Below are 19,329 nucleotides of genomic sequence, written 5' to 3'. Positions count from 1 at the left end.
ATGAAATAATAAATATTTTGCCAAGCAACCAACCCTACTTTTTCTATGGGTGTAAACATCGACTACTTTTTTTTTAGTTAAAGGTCTCGACAGTTTAAAGTGATAGAGTTCAAAGATTCAATCTAGAAATAGAAGTCCCACATATATGGAATATTTCTATAAAACCATACCTCTTCATATTTGAATCTTCTCTTACTGACAATAACATCCTCTATAGCTGCACGACTACCAAACTTCTTTTCATGGACGGTATAATGTTTGTAGATTTCTTGACAACTATCTTTTGGAAGATGATCTAAGGCATATTTGTATATCAACCTGGCTCTCTCATGCTGAAAATAAAACAACATTTAAACAGCTGATAGTGATGATGTACAGAGAATAAAAAGTTCATGTTACACAAGAATAGAGTGACATTTTTTAGTCTCAATTCAACAACCCTTTTCTCAATAAAATCTTAATATATGGTTGATATTTTCTATCTTTCAGCTTTTATTGTTTTCTATACTGTTTTTAACTTCACTGTGTTAACCTGATGTACCAAAATACCATTTTTTTAAAATTTTATTCTCATAGCCTCATTCAGAATTTCTTTTGTTAGTTATGATATTTGAGTTACATCTGGTTCTATTTATTTTTTTCAGTCAGTTCTGATTGTTTTCTGTTTTTAAATTTTGGTTTTTATTACCTGATGCACTATAGACCAATTGTTATTTTGGAAATTCATTCTATAAAGTAAATAAAAATAAGGAGATGTGGTATAATTGCCAATGAGAAAACTATCCACTAGAGACCAAAGGACAACGATGTAACCACTTTCAGCATTTCTTTCAATAGACATTAAATTATGATATATTTTTTTAATTTCTTCTGATTCATTAAATTTGCTTCTATCAGTTCTTTTGATTAAAACCTCTCACTATATATGATAACAGAAGTGACTATGAGCATGAAAATTTGTATGCAGTACACCAATATTGCTCTAAATTATTGACCCCTATAAGTCTGTTATATCATTAGTGTTGGTTTACCAGTACTTACTTCTTTTTGGCCTTCCTCAAACTTAGCAAAAGCAACCACAAGTCTTTCATCAATATTGTCTTCACCAAAGAACTCCACAGCTCTCTCATAAACTCGTCTTGCACTACTGATATAACTGTTTTTCTCTTCAAACTTAGCGTATTTAATCCAATTCTTCACCTCAGGATGAACTAGTACAAGTAATATAGTCAAGGAAAAAACATTAACTACTATATTCAAAGAACAGACTTTATTTTTACCTTTACTTGGCTTGAGATATATTTTCACCAATAATTTTCTTTAAAATAATCATAATGGATTTACCTCCCATTAGCTGTTGTAATTCAATGGATACAAAAAAAATCCAGATTTTGTAAACAGTTTACCACTTTTTTTAATATGATTTTAAATAAAGATAGGTGTAATGTTTTATTGTATACAGGCCTAACAAGTGAAACTGTGAGCTACTGCTCACTGATAATACCCCCGCCCAAATATGAATTTGGAATATTTAAATAGTTATTGTAAAATGATGCAAGTGTTCGGTAAACAGGAAGTTGTTAAGTGATGAATCTGAAAACACATCACACGGTATAGCTGACTCATATAAACCCTGAAACAAAATTTCAGAAATCCTTGTAATGTAGTTCCTGAGAAAAATTGGGACGAAAATTTTCAACTTGGATGTAATGTGTAAAATGATGTGTTCGGTAAGCAGGAAGTTGTTGAGTGATGGATCTGAAAACGCATCACACAGTACAGCTGACTTATATAAACCCTAAAACCAAATTTCAGAAATCCTTATGATGTAGTTCCTGAGAAAGATGCGACGAAAAATATTCATGAGACGGATGGACGGACAGACAGAGGTAAAACAGTATACCCCCACTTTTTTAAAGCGGGGGTATAAAAAATATACAAACCAGAGACAGTTCTTTTTCATTCTTTCATTCAACATAGGACTGAATTATTTTTAATTTCACTACTTACAATATGCATGGAATATTTTTCATTAGTCACACAACAACTGATCAATAAAAGGAAGTATTCAAACAAAAAAGTAATTTATAAAAGGATATAACGCTCATATATAACTCTAGCTCTGTCTAATTCTTTATATCGTAATTCAAAGTTAATGTAAGAATGCCAAGCCTGTTCATCTGGTTCCCATTCCATCCATCTCTCAAACACCTGTCTACAACCTACAAATAAATTTATAAACTAGAGGCTCTCAAGAGCCTGTGTCGCTCACCTGTATTTACTGATGCTTTGGAAATCATGTAAAATAAGGTTAAAATGATAATTAATAGTATTAGATATTAGATATTATAATGATATCTAAGATAATAACAAAAAACTGTAAAATTTCTGTAAAATTACCAACTCAGGGGCAGCAACCCAACAACGGGTTGTTGGATTCGTCTACACAAATTTCATGGCAGATAAATCTTAATCTGATGAACATTTTTGCCACCTGTCATATTTACTCTAAATGCTTTAGTTTCAGAGATATAAACCAAAAACTGCATTTTACCCCTATGTTCTATTTTTAACCAAGTCGGCCATGATGGTTGGAAGGCGGGGTCATCAGACAAATTTTTTAAACTAGATACCCTTATAATGATTATGGCCAAGTATGGTTAAATTTGTCTCAGTAGTTTCAGAGAAGAAGATTTTTGTAAAAGATTACAAAAATTTATGAAAAATTGTTAAAAATTGACTATAAAGGGCAATAACTCCTAAAGGGGTCGACTGACAATTTTGGTCATGACGACTTGTTTGTAGATCTTACTTTGCTGAACATAATTGCTGTTTACAGTTTATCTCTATCTATAATAATATTCAAGATAATAACCAATAAACTGCTTCGCTGAGCGCAGCTAGATACGCCCGCAGAGGTCCAACCCTGAACAGTTGGGGCAAAAATGGACACAATATTCAAGCTTGATTCAGGTCCAAATTTGGATTGTAATTAAATATTTGACATATTATAGGTGTCTGAATAAATGTATTCAAAGAACTTGTAATTGGTTATATGAATTGAATTTATGTTCAATTAAAGATTTCTTGCTGTTGTGCAATACTTAGTAAATCTGTTGTCAGACTATAAACAAATAAAGTATAATTAATTCTCAATGTCATATTAGAAATTTATGAAAATAAAAAGGGAGCTTACATCAATAGATATAAACAATTCACCAAAGTTTCATGAGAATTGGTGACAGCATTTTTGAGTTATTGTCAGAAAACTGGAAAATCACCCCTTTTTAATGAATAAAACCCCATAACTCAGAAATGTAAAATGTAAAATTTATAAAATTCTAAAGGGAGCTTACATCAATACATACAAACAATTCACCAAAGTTTCATAAGAATTGCTGAAAGCATTTGTGAGTTTTTGTCTGATAACTGGAAAGTCCCCCCTTTTTTTATGAATAAAACCCCGTAACTCGGAAACGTAAAATCTAAAATTTATAAAAATCAAAAGGGAGCTCATGTCAATAGATATAAACAATTCACCACAATTTCTTGCAAGTTGGTGAAAGCATTCTTGACTTATTGTCCGAAAACTGGAAAATCCCCCTTTTTTTAATGAATAAAACCCCATAACTCGGAAACGTAAAATCTAAATTTTATAAAAAACGAAAGGGAGCTCACGTCAATAGATATAAACAATTCACCAAAGTTTTATGCAAATTGGTTTAAGCAATTTTGAGTTAATGTCCGACATGTTGACGACGGACAGACGGACGGACAGACGGACAGACGGACGGACGGACAGACGGACAACGGTATACCATAATACGTCCCGTAAACGGGCGTATAAAAACTGCAAAATTTCCTTAAAATTAACAATTCAGGGGCAGCAACCGAACAACAGGTTGTCAGATTTGTCTGAAAATTTCTGAGCAGATAGATCTTGACCTGATAATCAGTTTTACCCTTTGTCAGATTTACTCTAAATGCTTTGGTTTCAGAGATATAAGCCAAAATCTACATTTTACCCCTATGTTCTATTTTTAGCCATGGCGGCCATCTTGGTTGGTTGGCGGGGTCATCGGACACATTTTTTAAACTAGATACCCTAAAGATGATTGTGGCCATGTTTGATTAAATTTGGCCCAGTGGTTTCAGAGGAGAAGATTTTTGTAAAAAGCTAACGACTACGGACGACGACAACGACGACGGACGCCAAGTGATGAGAAAAGCTCACTTGGCCCTGTGGGCCAGGTGAGCTAAAAATATTATAAAATCAGAATTTTTCATATTCTTTTTATTGCGATTTTTGTATAATAGACAAGAATGTGAGATAAATTATAGTGATTTCAGGAAAGGCTGCATACCAATAATGCTATCAAAATCAAAAATTTAAGTTATCAGTTTTTGCGAAACCTACACAGTTGCAATTTTCATAATAGTCAATAAAATTTACAAAAAATTCAGCATTATTACTGTGTTTCCCTTTAACATAGCTATGTAACCATGAAAATATCTTTTCTTGTTTTTGGGTTGCTGTTTCATTGACATATACCCAACATCTCCCATCATTTGTATCTACATTAATATTTTACCCATGTAACTTTTCTACTAAAGTAAACCTGTTCAAAAGCAATTTACATTGTTCAGAATGATGCATAGTTCACAATTCATTTAAAGAATTAAACAACTTCTAAATACCATATCAATGGCTACAACAGCAGTTACATAAATGCAACAAGTATAGAACCCTGCCATTATCATATGATTGCAAGAATTTTCTGTTGTATAAAAAAAGTAAAAATAAAGACTTACCAGCAATGTTACCCAACATCTCTTCCATATAGGTGTATTTATACCAGAACTGATTGGCTCTTGGTAATATTGTCAGTGCTCTGTCCCAGATGTTTCTAGCATGGTTTATCTGACGATTTCTGAAACATAGATATAATCTTAAAGTTTTTCATCATCTACATATACAAAGTAAAGATTACATGTATGAAGTATCATATATCAATGTGTTGTTTTCTTGTTTATTGCTGAGGAAACGTATCTTGCAGATACATTTCTTCAGCAAAATATTTGTTATTACTTTAGAAAATATTTTTAATAGATAGAAAAATGATTTATTGATAAATAAATTTCAGATTTTATAAAAGTAAATGTAGTTTGGGAATTTACTATACACTTTAAAACTATTCTACAAGGTCATTATAATTGATTGACTGTATTTCAAATTTTTGTTTTAATAATACAAGCAATTTGAAATTCATATGAAATTAATACCTCATTTCCATTTCAGCATATTTGAGCCATATTGTTATATTTCTATGGTCAACATCTAATGCTCTTTCCCAAACTGATCTGGCTCTGAAAATTAAGTAAAAGTATTACTTTCCACATAACAAAACTACATTATTATTATGGTAGACTAGTATCTGAAAAAGGAACAACCATAAATGTCAATGAATGTTCTCGGTGCGTTGAAGACCCATTGGTGGCCTTAGCCTGTTTTCTTCTCTTTGGTCGGGTTGTTGTCTCTTTTTAACTTGTTGTCTGTTTCCATAGTCAATTATATGAACGGATATTTTGTAATTTTTTTCATTACAAAGTGGCAATATGACATATTGAATATAATTGCTAAAGCAGATCATTTAAGATAGCATCACATTCAAGCAATAAATCAACACATTACCATTCTGTAAACCACATCCAGAACATCAGCTACATTGTATGAAGGACAGGAAAATCTACTCATACTATTGAAAGCCCTCAGAGGTATTGTATAGTGAGTTGTCTCAGATCAAACATACTTAAAAGATGACTAGCAACTCTATTTTCATAGAAACAGTAAGTATTCAATGTTAACATTTTAAAAAAATAATAGCTGTCATAATGTCAAAAAGTAACTTTTTTAATGCGATATGCATATTTTTAAGCATAATACCAAAAAAAAAACAGATGGAAGAACACATTATTTTTTGCATATATTCAAGCCCATGCAATAGCTGTCATAATCTTATGCTGTTTCCCAAAAATGGTAAATTTTTTGTACCAAGCAAAAGTGACTAAAGACTTCAAAATCTTTGCTTAAACCCTGCTTACTAAAAAATATTGTGTGCTTATTAAAAAGAGAAGCAGCAAAAACCAATGATTTAGTCTTTGGTTTGATTTTGGCACAGATTCCACCAATGTCCTGTATTCTAAGAGTGTACCTTACTCTGCAACCATACAGTTATTTTAATAGATAAGATTAAATACCTTTGAATTTCTTGTTGTGAATCTTCCCACTGAGCATATTTAATCCAATTTATCATAACTGTTCTATTCTTCCTAATGTTATCTTCAGATGCCTATCAGATAGATAATGTAAGCAAGCTAAAAATAGTGTCACACACACTATATAATTACTGCAAAAGTAATTCAAAATAAAGATTTATCTTATTTTCAGTGTGCCAAAACATCCCCCCCCCCTAAATTTCAGAAAGCATTCTTGCATAGTACAAAATTTCCAATTGCAAGCTGACACAGTAGAAATTTTCCAGTAGCATCTTGGCATAGTAGAAAATTTCTAATAACATGCTCACATGGTAAAATTTTTCAAGTAGCATCCTAAACATTGTACAAAATTTCCTGTAGAATAAAAGAATTTTCCAGTGGCATCCTGACAAAATAACATTTTTCAGTAGTAATAGAACATTGTAGAAATCTTCCAGTAGAATCCTGAAATAGCAGAAATTTTCCAGTACCATTTTGACCTAGCAGAAATTTTCAAGTAACATGATGACATAATTAAAAATTGAAGGAGCATCCTGACATACTGTGTAGTCATTTATTTTAGTGGGTACCAATTTTGGTGGATTGCGGATAAATAGTATTTTTCATGGATATATTTTGATTTCGTGGTTTTGCCAAGTTTGCATATTAACCTACAGTAAATTTGTACTTCATTGAACATTTAAATTAGTGGTTCACTTATACCCCCAAAAATTAGTATTTCACAAATAATAATGAATTCACAGTAGCAGAAATTTTCAAGTAGCATCTTGACATTGTAGACTTTTTCCAAACAGCTTCTTGTTGATATAGTGTCACTGACTCAGAGTTAAAAAATTTATAATAACACCTTAGAGAAATATATTTGGGAGAAATTTCAAAAAGTTAGGATTGATCTCAAAAGAAATAAATGCATGAAATTGCTAAAATCTCATAGTCCTTTAAACGATAATATGTAAAATGTACTCACTTTTCTTTTTCTCATTTTATAAGCTGCTAATTCATCTGGATCAGATATTTTCTGTTTTGGAGGCTTTAAAATAAAAGTTTGCTTACATCAGTATTGTTATTGCATTATTAATGTGAACCATAAAAAGAATTTAAAAAAAAACATTTGTGACCTGTCTCCATATATTGGAAATAACTTATTAATTAAATTAAGTAGATACTTGTTGAAATTCAAAAGGAGTTCGAAAAAAATAACCAGTCTTGAGCCTTATAGACATGGTCAATTTATTCTCTATCATTCAAGAGCAACTTTCAAAACTGTTAGGTACTGAAACCAATATTGCACTAGTAACAAAATCTCAATTCAGGTGACTTTAACATAAGATAATTTTTTTTCAACACCTGATTTGAAAAAAAAGCTGTTGGTAAAATTATAATAAAATTGACAATTTGTTGGAAAATTGGTTAACTGTTAACCAAAAGAACTTTTTTGAACCCCTATAAGTAACATACTGGAGGTACAAGCTCCAATTCCCTCTCTTTGGCCTCTCTGAGTAACTGTTCTGCAGTAATCTGGACTGGTGCTGGCATCTTGTTCTTAACCTTCAAATAAAAAAATTAAAGTCAATATACAGTATGACATGAATGAATTAAATCAAGTCAGTATTAGCATTTTATATTGTTAATCTTTTGCTTTATCATATATATTTCATCATAAATAGGTGGAAAACTGAGATTGATTTTGGTATTTTCAAACTTAATTAATTCATAAATGAAAAAATGTCCACTTTTAAGTCCTAAACTTCTCGATGCATAAAATTTGCTGGGTTTAGGACTGATAATTTGTTTTGTTTTTTTTCAATTTGATTTAAAGATAACTGTCTACAGACTTGTTGGGCACCTACATAAGAAAATATCCTTCAATCACAATAGCAAATGTTTTTATAAGCTCTGTCATCACATCTTAAAAAAGTGAGGCAATACATATCAAATGTTGCAGTTGGTCAGACAACACCATACATATGGTGAAAATAAAAGACGAACTAAAGTCCTCAAAGCACTACACAGATACATGCAACTTAATATTGAGCAACACAAACCCCATGTAATTGCAGGTGTACTAAGGTAATAATTCAGCCTAATTATTTTTTATTCAACATAAGATATGATAGTGACTTAATATTAGTATAAATAAAAAGATGTGGTATGAGTGCCAATGAGACAACTCTCCATCCAAGTCACAATGTATAATAAAAAGCTAACAATTATAGGTCAAAGTACGGCCTTCAACACGAAGCCTTGGCTCACACCAAACAGCAAGTGTTCATAAACCCAATTTGAATTCAAATTTTCATTTAAGGGCAAATTACATTTGAAAAGTTTGAGGTACAATGTAGATGATTAAAATGTTGTTTAATACTTTCTGCCAGTCATTTACACATCTTCTTTGCTTAAATCATATATGTATGCCCAATTATGTCACATTTTTAAATCTGGCGTGGTGATATAGGCGGAAGATTGGATGATGAAATTGAAAAAACACCTCAATGATAAAGTACAAATACATGGTTCACTGTCGTGTGTACATGCATACTGGCAGCATGATTTTTTTGTCTGTATGGGCCATATCATAACTTGTGTGTAATGGGACTCATTTTGATTACATTAGCTGAGTCCTATCATCATCAAAGTTATCCTTTAGCTGTTAAAAATTATTTTAAACTGTGCTTCTATTCAATACTTTTAAAAGAATATGACTGCTGTTTTCATGCATTGCTTGCAGTCATAGTATTGTCTCCGTGATAACAAAAATAATGTAATTGATCACATGATTTGTTTACACTATTCTATTGGGATAAAACCAGAGCATATAAAATTTTATCAATTTAAACCACATGTAACTTGTTTTTAAAAGTTTGCACTTGCACATTACCCAGTTGACAGATGGAAATGGGGACAAAAGACAGACGATTTGTTCCAAAAAGGAAACACCAGACGAAACGCAATCTACAATGGCTACATTAAGGGCTGAAGACCTGGTTAATAAAAAGTCCAATTAATAATTCTGAATTATTGGGGGGTATTTACCTGAATTCAAGACACTTTGGCACCAGGACATTTTGGCACCTAAGCCCAGAAAGACACTTCGGCACCAAGACAAATTGCCACCTAGACAAATCGGCACTTCACTTAAACAAATTGGCACCTCATACAGATTAAATCAACCTTGTGTTTATTCCATTTATTAGCTTTCAGACCTTATTAAATCCTTGTTCAAAATATATTGAACCAAAATTTAAAATTACCTGGGACTGATGTAGGTTTGTATGCATGACCTCAATTTGCAAGTTTAGTGTAGATATAGCAAATATTTACAACATTTTTTACAATTACCAATTTGATTTTGAATTTTTAAAGTTTTACGACATTATTGTATATGGTATCTTCAATGAAAAATCTTATGAAGTGGTTTATTCTTTTTAATGTTTATTGGTGAAGACTGTATTACAGCTTAGACATTTGGGTTGCTGTCTCATTTGTTCATGCATAAATACTGATTTCACAGAGATTATAGAAATTCTGCATATACTAGTTTTTTATGTAATGCATAGTTTTATTCCGATGGTATTCTAGTATTTAATTAATAAAACACATGATGCATTTTATGAGTATGGCTTGTAATTATATATAATGTTAAAAACAATAAAATATAGTTTTCATGTATTTTGTTGTCTTTAGAGATGTAAGGATCAAACGATAACCCAAGCTGCAAGCACAAAGTGTACACTTTTGTTCTTCATTGAGAAATTATCAAAACCTCTTATAAACTTATGGGCGACCTACATTTGCACGAATTTGAATATGACAAGCATTACATATGCGCTTTACAAGAGCTTGGTTATCGCTACCTTGAATTCTAATCATGCTAATGTAAGTAGTAGCCTGAACTTGCAGTTTAATCTCAATAGAGGTGTAGATGCTGGATCAATAGAACAAAACTGTTCAATGCAATGGTTTTGAAAATACTCTGGCCCATTGTTGGTACGCTTTATGGGTAAAATAATTTTAAAATAATTAAAAGTAAATTTATTTCATTTCGGCAATCATACATTGTCATAGTTTGTTCATAAACAGTCAAGGATTTCTTTTTAATGGATTTTCAACAGGTTAATTTGGCGCAAACGTAATGCGTTTCGTCGCACAAATGTGGATTTTTTTTCGTGCAAATGTAATGCCCCAAAACTTACATAAAATATTGATTAATGCATAACTACAATTAATTATGATTTAAATAAATGATTTTTATGCAAACACCATCATATTTTGTATTCAATTGTTATTTAATTAAATGATGTTTATTCAAATGCCTTCAAATTTTATATTGCATATAATTCTTTAAGGATTTTAATACTACTGTAAAAATTCAGGAAATTCAGGAAAATATAGAGAAAAAATTAGGTGCCTGAAAGATCTCAGCAAGACTTGATTATTCAGATGTTATTTTAATAATGACTACGAAATATACAATTGGTATCGCCGTAGCGTAATAAGTTAATGTCCCGAAGGTTTGTGCGTAACGTTCCCCGGAATATTCGAAGATATTACATTCCTCCTTAACTTTGAATTAGAAAATAACTATATAATTGTAAATTAATAATGTGTAAAATAAAGTTTGTATATATGAGTTAAATTATCACAGTCTCTGAAATGTTCACTTATGTTTTTGTAATAAAGGCACCCGCAATCACATATCATATTGAAAGATCTCAGCAAGACTTGATTATTCAGATGGTATTTTAATAATGACTACGAAATATACAATTGGTATCGCCGTAGCGATGTAACGTAATAAGTTAATGTCCCGAAGGTTTGTGCGTAACGTTCCCGGAATATTCGAAGATATTACATTGCCGAATTGTCTTGGTCCCAAAATGTCCTGATGCCGAAATGTCTTCGGACCTGGGTGCCGATTTGTCTTGGTGCCGAAGTGTCTTGTTACTATTTACCTATCTTGATTACATTTTACATGGGTCATAACTATAGTGTACAGGTAAACATTTTTTAGGTTTATGAACGTCACCTTAGCCACTTTAGGCATTTTGCGTTTGCCATCTTCATCTACTTCAAGCATCCTGTTCAATTAACATAAAAAGTGCCTTCTAAATATAAAAGTAACTAAAGCAAGTGTGGACGTTCAAATATCGAAAATTTGTTTTTCCGGAAACGGAAATGAAAAAGTTCGAAACTTATCGCAATATTTGGTAGAAATAAATGCAGTTTAGTCCATCTTTTACTTTCAAAAATGATGAAAAATTCCTTTCTATAACAAAAGATTTTTTTTATAGGATTTAAGATATCATATTAGATATTTGTTGATATACGAAACTGCTAAATTAACGTTGCTAAGTAGCAGCTTTGCAATGGCGGTAAAGCTTTGAGGTTTCCGAAAAGTGAGAACTTATATTGATTATTTACACTAATTTTATGAAAAATAGACATTTAAGTAATTGTTTGTTGAACACCAGACTTTAAATTTGAATAAGGTGTTATATCATTAACTAACCGGGCACATTTGATGCATGTCAAGCTTAAATCAAGTGATAGGTTGGACATCAACATGAGGGGATTGGAATTTTATAGCTGTTTTCTGACATGACTGCCAATCAAATCCCCTACCAACCACGTTTAACTCAATTACCATCTACAACTCGATTTAATGATAAAGTATTTTTCACAAATTTAACCGATTATTAACGATTCTGTAAGTGTAAGGAAATTGTGTTGATATTTTAGTTTTTGACTGGTTTGGATGTTGTCAACAAAAACATCAACTGATATTTTATTTTTTCCTTAATGAGTTGCAGGTGTTTGAATAAGGATTCTGTGTAGTCAATCAGAAAACAGTTCTGTGACAAGACTTGAATTTTTAATTTTTATATGACACTTTCTTTTCCTTTTTGCTATAAAAAGTTTTTTTAATGCTAGATATTTAGCTGGTACATGTAGAATCCGGGTACGTTCAATCCCATTCACGTTCGCCCCCCTTTCACGTTCGCACCCTACATGTTCACACCCTTTTTATTGGTTTTGTGTCTAATCTAATAATTCGTCAGGTTTTTCAATTAAAAAAAGGGTGCCAAGGTGTAGGGTGCGATCAGACCCAGGGGGCGAACGTGTATTTGGAGCTAACGGACCAGAAATCGTACATGTAGTTTCTGATGAGAAGAACAAATATAATGGTGTAACTATAAATGATTATTTAAGACATAAACTGTTACTTTAATTGTATTCTCAGGTATGAATTGAACAATATGAAAAATAATTAAATAAAACCAAACATTGTAGCGCTGTGAGCGAACAAACACTTCTCTTTTAAGTCTCACCACTTCTCCCTATCAGTTTCTAAAAGGGAGTCACATCTCCCTATGATTCTAAAGTAGTGTGAGCCTTGGAAATTGAATGCTTCTTTTATGATGTTTTACGAAAAATCCAGAAAAGAAACAAATATCAGAAAGGATTTTATTGATCTTTGTTGTTGAATGTCTTTTAGTAACATAGTGGTATAAACCCTACTTAATATTTTGACTAAATATGCTCCCTTCAGGAGCATATAAATATATATGGAAAAATCATTCATTATTGTGTTTTTCAACATTAATAGAAAAGGGGGACATGTGTGCATGCATTCATGGCCAATTGAAATGAAATAGACTTTTGTATTAACAAGGATTTAAAATGCATGCACATTCTTGATTTTATCACTGTGTATGATGCATTTGTACAAATATTAGCCAAACTGTATGCTTTCTTTTTAAATGTTTTAAGTTTATTCCTAAACTAGGACAAGTATCATTTATAGACAGAAGAGGTCTAAAGAACTGGGGTAAAATAACTGAACAAAGTAAAATACCAATATGCATTTGGAAAGAATGATATTTTTGTCATGTTTTGCAGTTTCTCTTTTTTCTCTTTTTTGTTTGTTTTAACTTCTGTTGAGCAACAAAACAGAATTTTTCCTGTTGCCCTGGATATAATGATATAATGTGTTGAAAGATGCCATTATATTTCTCATAATGAACTAACATCTGTTGAAAGTATTTTTGCAGTTTTTATTTAATTATTAGGCCCATATAATATGTGTTTTGAGTTTCCTCCCTGAAAGTTATGAGGTCTCTAGGTTTTTATTTTTAGTCACAATTGGTTCTATAGGATAATTGTAAAATTTTATGAAAAATGATGATTACCATGATTACTGAAAACACAAATTACAGGCATCTCAATTTTTTTTAACCGATTGCATCAAAAAGGGTGTTGGCATCTATGCTACAGTTTTGACAGTGTAAATACATTTTAAAATTTAATTTATTTCCAGAATTCTGCATAACTTGAAAACATGGCAACAATTACACCTGTGGATGGACCCCCAGAGGTTGTAAATGCTAGGAGAACAGAATCGTTAGATGCACCACACATAATCAAGCTTGTGAACAGTTCAACAGACCAATTGTTTGGAAGAGTTAATGTTGTCAATTTAATGTAAGGAATAATGAATCAGTTTGATACTATTCTAGAGATTGTTATGCTATCTCAACAGTGGCACTCATTGTGTGCTATACATAGCATTGTAAAATTATTTAAGATGCAAGAAAAAAATATTCAAAATTAACATCACCCAACAACTTTTTGAACTTATCATGGTTATTGCCACAACATGAAAGAATTACTTTTATCATCTTATCTGACTGATAGAGATTCTACCTATTGTGTTGGGAAAACAACAATTCCTTGCAGGCTCCACATAATTTTTATTGATTAAGAGCAGTATTCCATAAATTAAAGACCGCCTCGATGGTCTCGTGGAAGTTTGTTTGCCTCGAGTATTGGAGGTCGTGGGTTCAAAACCAGGCTGGTCAAATCAAAGACTTTTAAAATTGGTATTTGCTGCTGCTCCACTAAGCACACAGCATTAAGGAGTAAGAGCAAAGACTGGTCGGCTCGGAGTCAGAATAATGTGTCCAAGTAAGGTGACATGTCTTCCTGCAGACTGTTACCTTGTGAACTAGCATGTTAAAAATCTGGCTGAGCATGTCAATCTAGTACAAAGCAGGATTCATTTTCATATTACATTAACATCTTCTTGTCCTGAATATGTATATCGTTAAGCATCCATTCATCCATCCATAAATAAAAAAATAAAAACCAATATATTGATCAGCTTTAAGAGAACAAAACAATTTGAGCACCTTGTTTCAATATATTTATACAAAATGATACTTAAACCACTTTTTAAATGATTTGTAATCGTTTAGGTTCAGAATTATAATTGGGAATATTCCTTAAACAAAAACATTTTCAATTGCACTCTATGTAATTTGATTCTAAACTTTTCTAATTTATTGGTTTTATTATTCTTCTCTTATTCACAGAGAGAAAGCCGTGTTAGCTGTTACTCTATGCAATGACAAAGAAGAAATCCTGGGCCATGCAGCATTCTTTGATTATCCAAACATTGAAGGTGTTGATCCATCGACATGGGAGGAATGGTTTCACAAGATTTTTGACACTCCAAAGACATCAGCTCTAAATTCATTGTACATGCATTATTTTGTTGCAAAAAAAGAATATGCCAGTGGTTGCGCAAGGGAGATAATCCGTACTGCATTTAATGCCGTTCCTGACCTACACTATTTATTCCTGAATGTACCAATGAAAGCTTATCCTGGTATGTTATTAAATTAGGTACTGTGGGAGGATTCATAATTTTTTGTGGGGTACTAATTTTCGTGGATTTTCTAGAGGGAAGATGTGAACCAAGAATTCAAAGTGTTCAACAAAATGCAGACTTCCTTTAATAGGCTTGTACCCGGTATGCAGAATTTGTTTACACCTTGAAAACAAGTATCCCTGAAAATATAATTTTCTTCAATTCATGAAAATTGGTTTACTTATTTTGGGAAAAATTGGCACATGATTTTATGTATGACAACGATAAACGCAAATATTGCATACTTGACAATTATAACTGCAAAAAAGTTTATTGCACAATTCTCTTTTTATGCCCCTGCCGTAGGCGACGGGGACATTAAGTGTTACCCTTGATCGTCTGTCTTTCTGTCCTTCCGTCTTTGCATCTTTCTGTCCGTCCCATTTTCGTTGCAAAGCTTGAGCAGTGGCATTTGTGTCCTCAGACACATTCTTTCATTTTATCTAACAAATTTTACAAGAGTTGTTTCCCTTTTGGGAAGGTTTAGCATTTTTTTGACATTTGAATGATCTGAAAATTTATTTAGTCTTCTGAAGTCCACAACACTCAGATTTGTTGTGTGCTCTTTATTACCTTTTGTACAATTTTATCAGTTGTCTTTAATATTTCATCTTGCCAAAGTCTTCATAGCTATTTGATTCGGCTTGTGGGATTCCTACCCAAGAGCAACTCGTACACTAACGGGAGACTATACACATATCAAAAAAAAGGTTTTGGTCTTTCCGTAGTGTTTTTACAGGTAATTTTGATATGATAATGTATTCTATTCTATTACAGATGCTTCACTTGATGGTGTATTCCAGCAGTTACCGAAAAGAGAAGGTGTCAGCAGTACACAAGGAGCACTGTTTGCTTGCTACAGACATAACCATGTTCCTGTTCTTCATGTCAGAAAGGCAACGTATGTAGTAGAATTTATGTTGCAGGGGATGATATGATTGTACATACATTTTCATTTCTTGAAAAATTAGTTGGATTTTATTGGGTTGGTTTTATTTGTCTTCTATTCTTTTGTCCTAAATAAGTCTTATTAATTCTAAATCGCTTCCTTTTACAATGTGTGATTGAAATAGAAACATCCATATAACCATTAGTTTACATTTCTTTTTGTGTATGTAAAAATCATTTCTGTCAAAACATTTTAAACAGATTTCCTACCTATAAGATTAATTGTTTTAATTTTTTAAATTCTCTGATTGAAATATTGACTTTTACAGTGTTGAAGACCATGACGACTTAACGCCCATCTTTAATCGCCATAGTGATATGCTGAAGATGGCTTATGGTGATTTCTTCCTTGCTGAATTAATTGAAGCACAAGATGACCATATGCAGTGTTTAGTAGCAGAGGTATTTTGTTTTTAATTTTTTTTTAAAGCTTTCAAAGACATTTCTTTCAGAGTTATTTAGTGCCATTCCATTGCATGTTGTAATAAAAACAATATAATTTAAAAAAATTACTAATGTGAATTTTTATAAGTATACTCAGGCTGATGACAAAAAAAGGCATTTTGAAATTACTTTTGTGAATGGGAGTCTTTTATATGCATGAGAGATTATTAAAGTTTCCAAAGGCAAATTTTCCCATTTTCAAAACATTTTGTCTATTAAAATACCATAAATATTTGAAAGGAACAGCTATTTATTTTGTAAGTAGAATTTACAATAATTTATGGACGAAGTACAAATTCACTAATGAATTAAGGATTTGTAAAAAAATTTCCTTTCTTGGAAAGTCAAAACATTTGCTTCAATCAAAACTGTTCAAAACAGTTGACTTTGTTAAAAATTATAATGTTTTTCTGTTATCCTAAAAGGGAGAAATTTTCATAAAAAATTATTCTCCTCATATTTTTAGGATATCTGTGTAGAACATTATTAAAACATGCACAATTAATAGAAAATTTTAGGCACATTTTACTGCTAAAGAAATAGCTCATAAAATTATATTTTTGACAGGTCGAAGGAACAGCAGTTGGGTTTATGAGTATAAGCAATGATGTCAACACAGATATGCTAAATGAATGTTTTGAGTTAGGATCCTTCCATGGTTTGAAGAAACCACATCAAGATGATGATCTGATCCCACCAAAAACCCCAACACCAAGTCCTCCTCCAGGTTTGTATATAGATAATGGTATTATTAAGTATAAAATTGAAATTAAGCATTTAGCACTATTCCACTTAAGATCCCTGTCTATTTATGTCCAAATAAAAAAATCTATGAAATATTTTTGAACAAACTGAGTAACTTAATTTCTGGACTTATGCATGTAGGGAAATAACGCCAATCTTAATCCACACTAATATGTTAAATTTTGATCACATATTGTATGTATACATTAACAAAGTTAGAATATTACCAAAATAAATCACTTCAAAATAGACAAGACAACAGTATCTAAGGGGGCAGATAAATTATATTTTTTCAATGTGTTTTGAAATCTGTGTAATGTTTCCTCATCTCATTGTCTAATGTCTGTGACTTTTATGTATTTATTTTCTATGTAGAACTGGCAGAAGAAAGACCTGCATCTAAAGCATCCTCTACAAAGTCAGCAGCCTCAGCTAAAGAAGCACCAGTGAATGGTGCCCCTTCAGAACCAACAGATGCAGGCACAGAAAAGAAATCAGCTAGTAGACAGTCAAGTAAACAGAGTTCAAGAGGTAAGTTTCATATTCCATTTCTTTTATTTCAGCCTTTATACCACTTTTTAGCTCACCTTGTGTGAAGGATCACATGAGCTATTGTCATCCATTTTGTTCCCATTGCAGCAGTGGCATTTATTGTCTTAGTGTGTAGACCTTTTTGCAAAAACAATTATAGGGCTAAACGGAACAAAGACGTGGCAGGACAATTGATTAATTTGTCTCTACTAAACTTAGAATTGCCCACATCATAGTTTTCAATAGGCCTTTGAAAAAAATGACAAACAGTGAAATGGGTATGATAAATTATTCAGATTTTAAATTTTTTACCAAACTTTTCTTTTTGAATCAAAGCATAATATTTGTGTAAGCTTTGAATGTTATCAACATATGAGGATTCAAATTGAAGTTCATCTTTCCAAATGTATTTCCAGTGTTTTTTTGGTATTATTGTTATTCTTTAATCCAGTATAATGTACAGGGAAAGGTTGATGTTATGTCATTAAGTTCCAACCTGAAATTGTGCCAAAAATGTGTTTACAAAAAAAGTAAACAATTTAGTTTTGAAGATCAGATAATATAAACCAGATTTTTAAAAATTTTCATGATTATATAAGTAATGAAATAATAATGATAATAGTTATATAAAAAATATGAGTTGAATAAACAAAAGGGTTGGTCATGTAACTCGGAACATAAAATTTTATTCTTTTAGCCTTGATGCAATGGAACATATTTGTCTGTTTTTCTGAATAAACAAATGATTTTATCTTTTCATGTACTGTGTGAGCAATTACCAACAATTCAACAGAAAAGTTATTACTACATTTTAATTTGTGTCTTGTAATGCAACGAAACATCTATATTTGATTTAATGAGATCAACATGAAGTATTTGATCTTATCTTTTATTCTTTTTTAGCCACAAGTCCAACAAGTGAACTGAAGGTAGAGAAGAAATTAAGTGATGCTCACATGAGGGAAAGTTCTACATCTTTACTAAGCGAGGGACAAGGAGAGGAAATAGCTAAAGAAGCAGAGAGGGTACAATCGGGGCAGTCTAGTAGAAAAAGTTCAGTCAAGGAAGAAGTAAGATTTCAGCATTTATATTTTGAGAATTAATTTATTCGTTTTTTAATATTTTGATGATTTTCTTTTGGAGATCAGTGTCTTGATGGAAATTGAATATTTAAAAAAAAATAATGACAGAATGCTTTTTTTTCAATTCAGCGTCTCATATACATTCTGTACTTATAGCCCATACAATAAAATTAGTCAGTATACTGTCTTTTTTTAACCTGCCTGCCCATTACTTTGTTCTTACATGTAAAGTAGGTTAATTTCTACGTGGAGTGTAGCAACTCATTAAACTCCTTTTAGATTTTTCAGATATCAGTGGTTTGAGTGCAAAAAAATTTTGTTTGAAAATGTAAATGCTTTAATAATAGAAATAATTTATGTTTCAGGTAATATCTCGTCTTGGAACACCCAAACCTATTACACCAATGACACAGTTGCCTAAAAGATTTGTTCCAATATATAAAGGAGCTCAGAATGCTTTTAGTATCCAGCTCTTCTGTATTGATGAAAGATACGAAATGAGGTTTGTAATACTTTTTAAAATTGACATATATATGTTTTAAATTCTTACTATGGTCTTTTATTTTTGTGGGCACCAATTTTTGTGGATTGAGG

At 31.5% G+C, this 19,329-nt stretch overlaps 2 protein-coding genes across 2 annotated transcripts in view; one reads left to right on the top strand and one right to left on the bottom strand.

The window, feature by feature from the left end:
* Positions 1–11,435, bottom strand: part of LOC127738836 (crooked neck-like protein 1) — a 42,523-nt gene extending 31,088 nt beyond the window's left edge. The window contains exons 1-9 of the mRNA XM_052250239.1: positions 11,303–11,435; positions 7,735–7,824; positions 7,244–7,306; positions 6,259–6,350; positions 5,284–5,367; positions 4,813–4,931; positions 2,100–2,222; positions 1,042–1,220; positions 171–332 (exon numbers count right to left, since the gene is read on the bottom strand). Coding sequence (XP_052106199.1) covers positions 171–332; positions 1,042–1,220; positions 2,100–2,222; positions 4,813–4,931; positions 5,284–5,367; positions 6,259–6,350; positions 7,244–7,306; positions 7,735–7,824; positions 11,303–11,353 — 963 coding nt within the window. The 5' untranslated portion in view covers positions 11,354–11,435. The remainder of the gene's footprint in view (positions 1–170; positions 333–1,041; positions 1,221–2,099; positions 2,223–4,812; positions 4,932–5,283; positions 5,368–6,258; positions 6,351–7,243; positions 7,307–7,734; positions 7,825–11,302) is intronic.
* A 199-nt stretch (positions 11,436–11,634) lies between these two features.
* LOC127738802 (cilia- and flagella-associated protein 61-like) overlaps positions 11,635–19,329 on the top strand; it is a 55,602-nt gene continuing 47,907 nt past the window's right edge. The window contains exons 1-9 of the mRNA XM_052250178.1: positions 11,635–11,672; positions 13,595–13,758; positions 14,649–14,944; positions 15,764–15,887; positions 16,204–16,336; positions 16,946–17,105; positions 17,498–17,653; positions 18,557–18,723; positions 19,101–19,237. Coding sequence (XP_052106138.1) covers positions 13,616–13,758; positions 14,649–14,944; positions 15,764–15,887; positions 16,204–16,336; positions 16,946–17,105; positions 17,498–17,653; positions 18,557–18,723; positions 19,101–19,237 — 1,316 coding nt within the window. The 5' untranslated portion in view covers positions 11,635–11,672; positions 13,595–13,615. The remainder of the gene's footprint in view (positions 11,673–13,594; positions 13,759–14,648; positions 14,945–15,763; positions 15,888–16,203; positions 16,337–16,945; positions 17,106–17,497; positions 17,654–18,556; positions 18,724–19,100; positions 19,238–19,329) is intronic.

This window comes from Mytilus californianus, unplaced genomic scaffold, assembly GCF_021869535.1.
Source record: "Mytilus californianus isolate M0D057914Y unplaced genomic scaffold, xbMytCali1.0.p SCAF_4, whole genome shotgun sequence".
In the NCBI taxonomy this organism is placed as follows: domain Eukaryota; kingdom Metazoa; phylum Mollusca; class Bivalvia; order Mytilida; family Mytilidae; genus Mytilus; species Mytilus californianus.
This window is presented reverse-complemented; position numbering and strand designations above follow the sequence as displayed.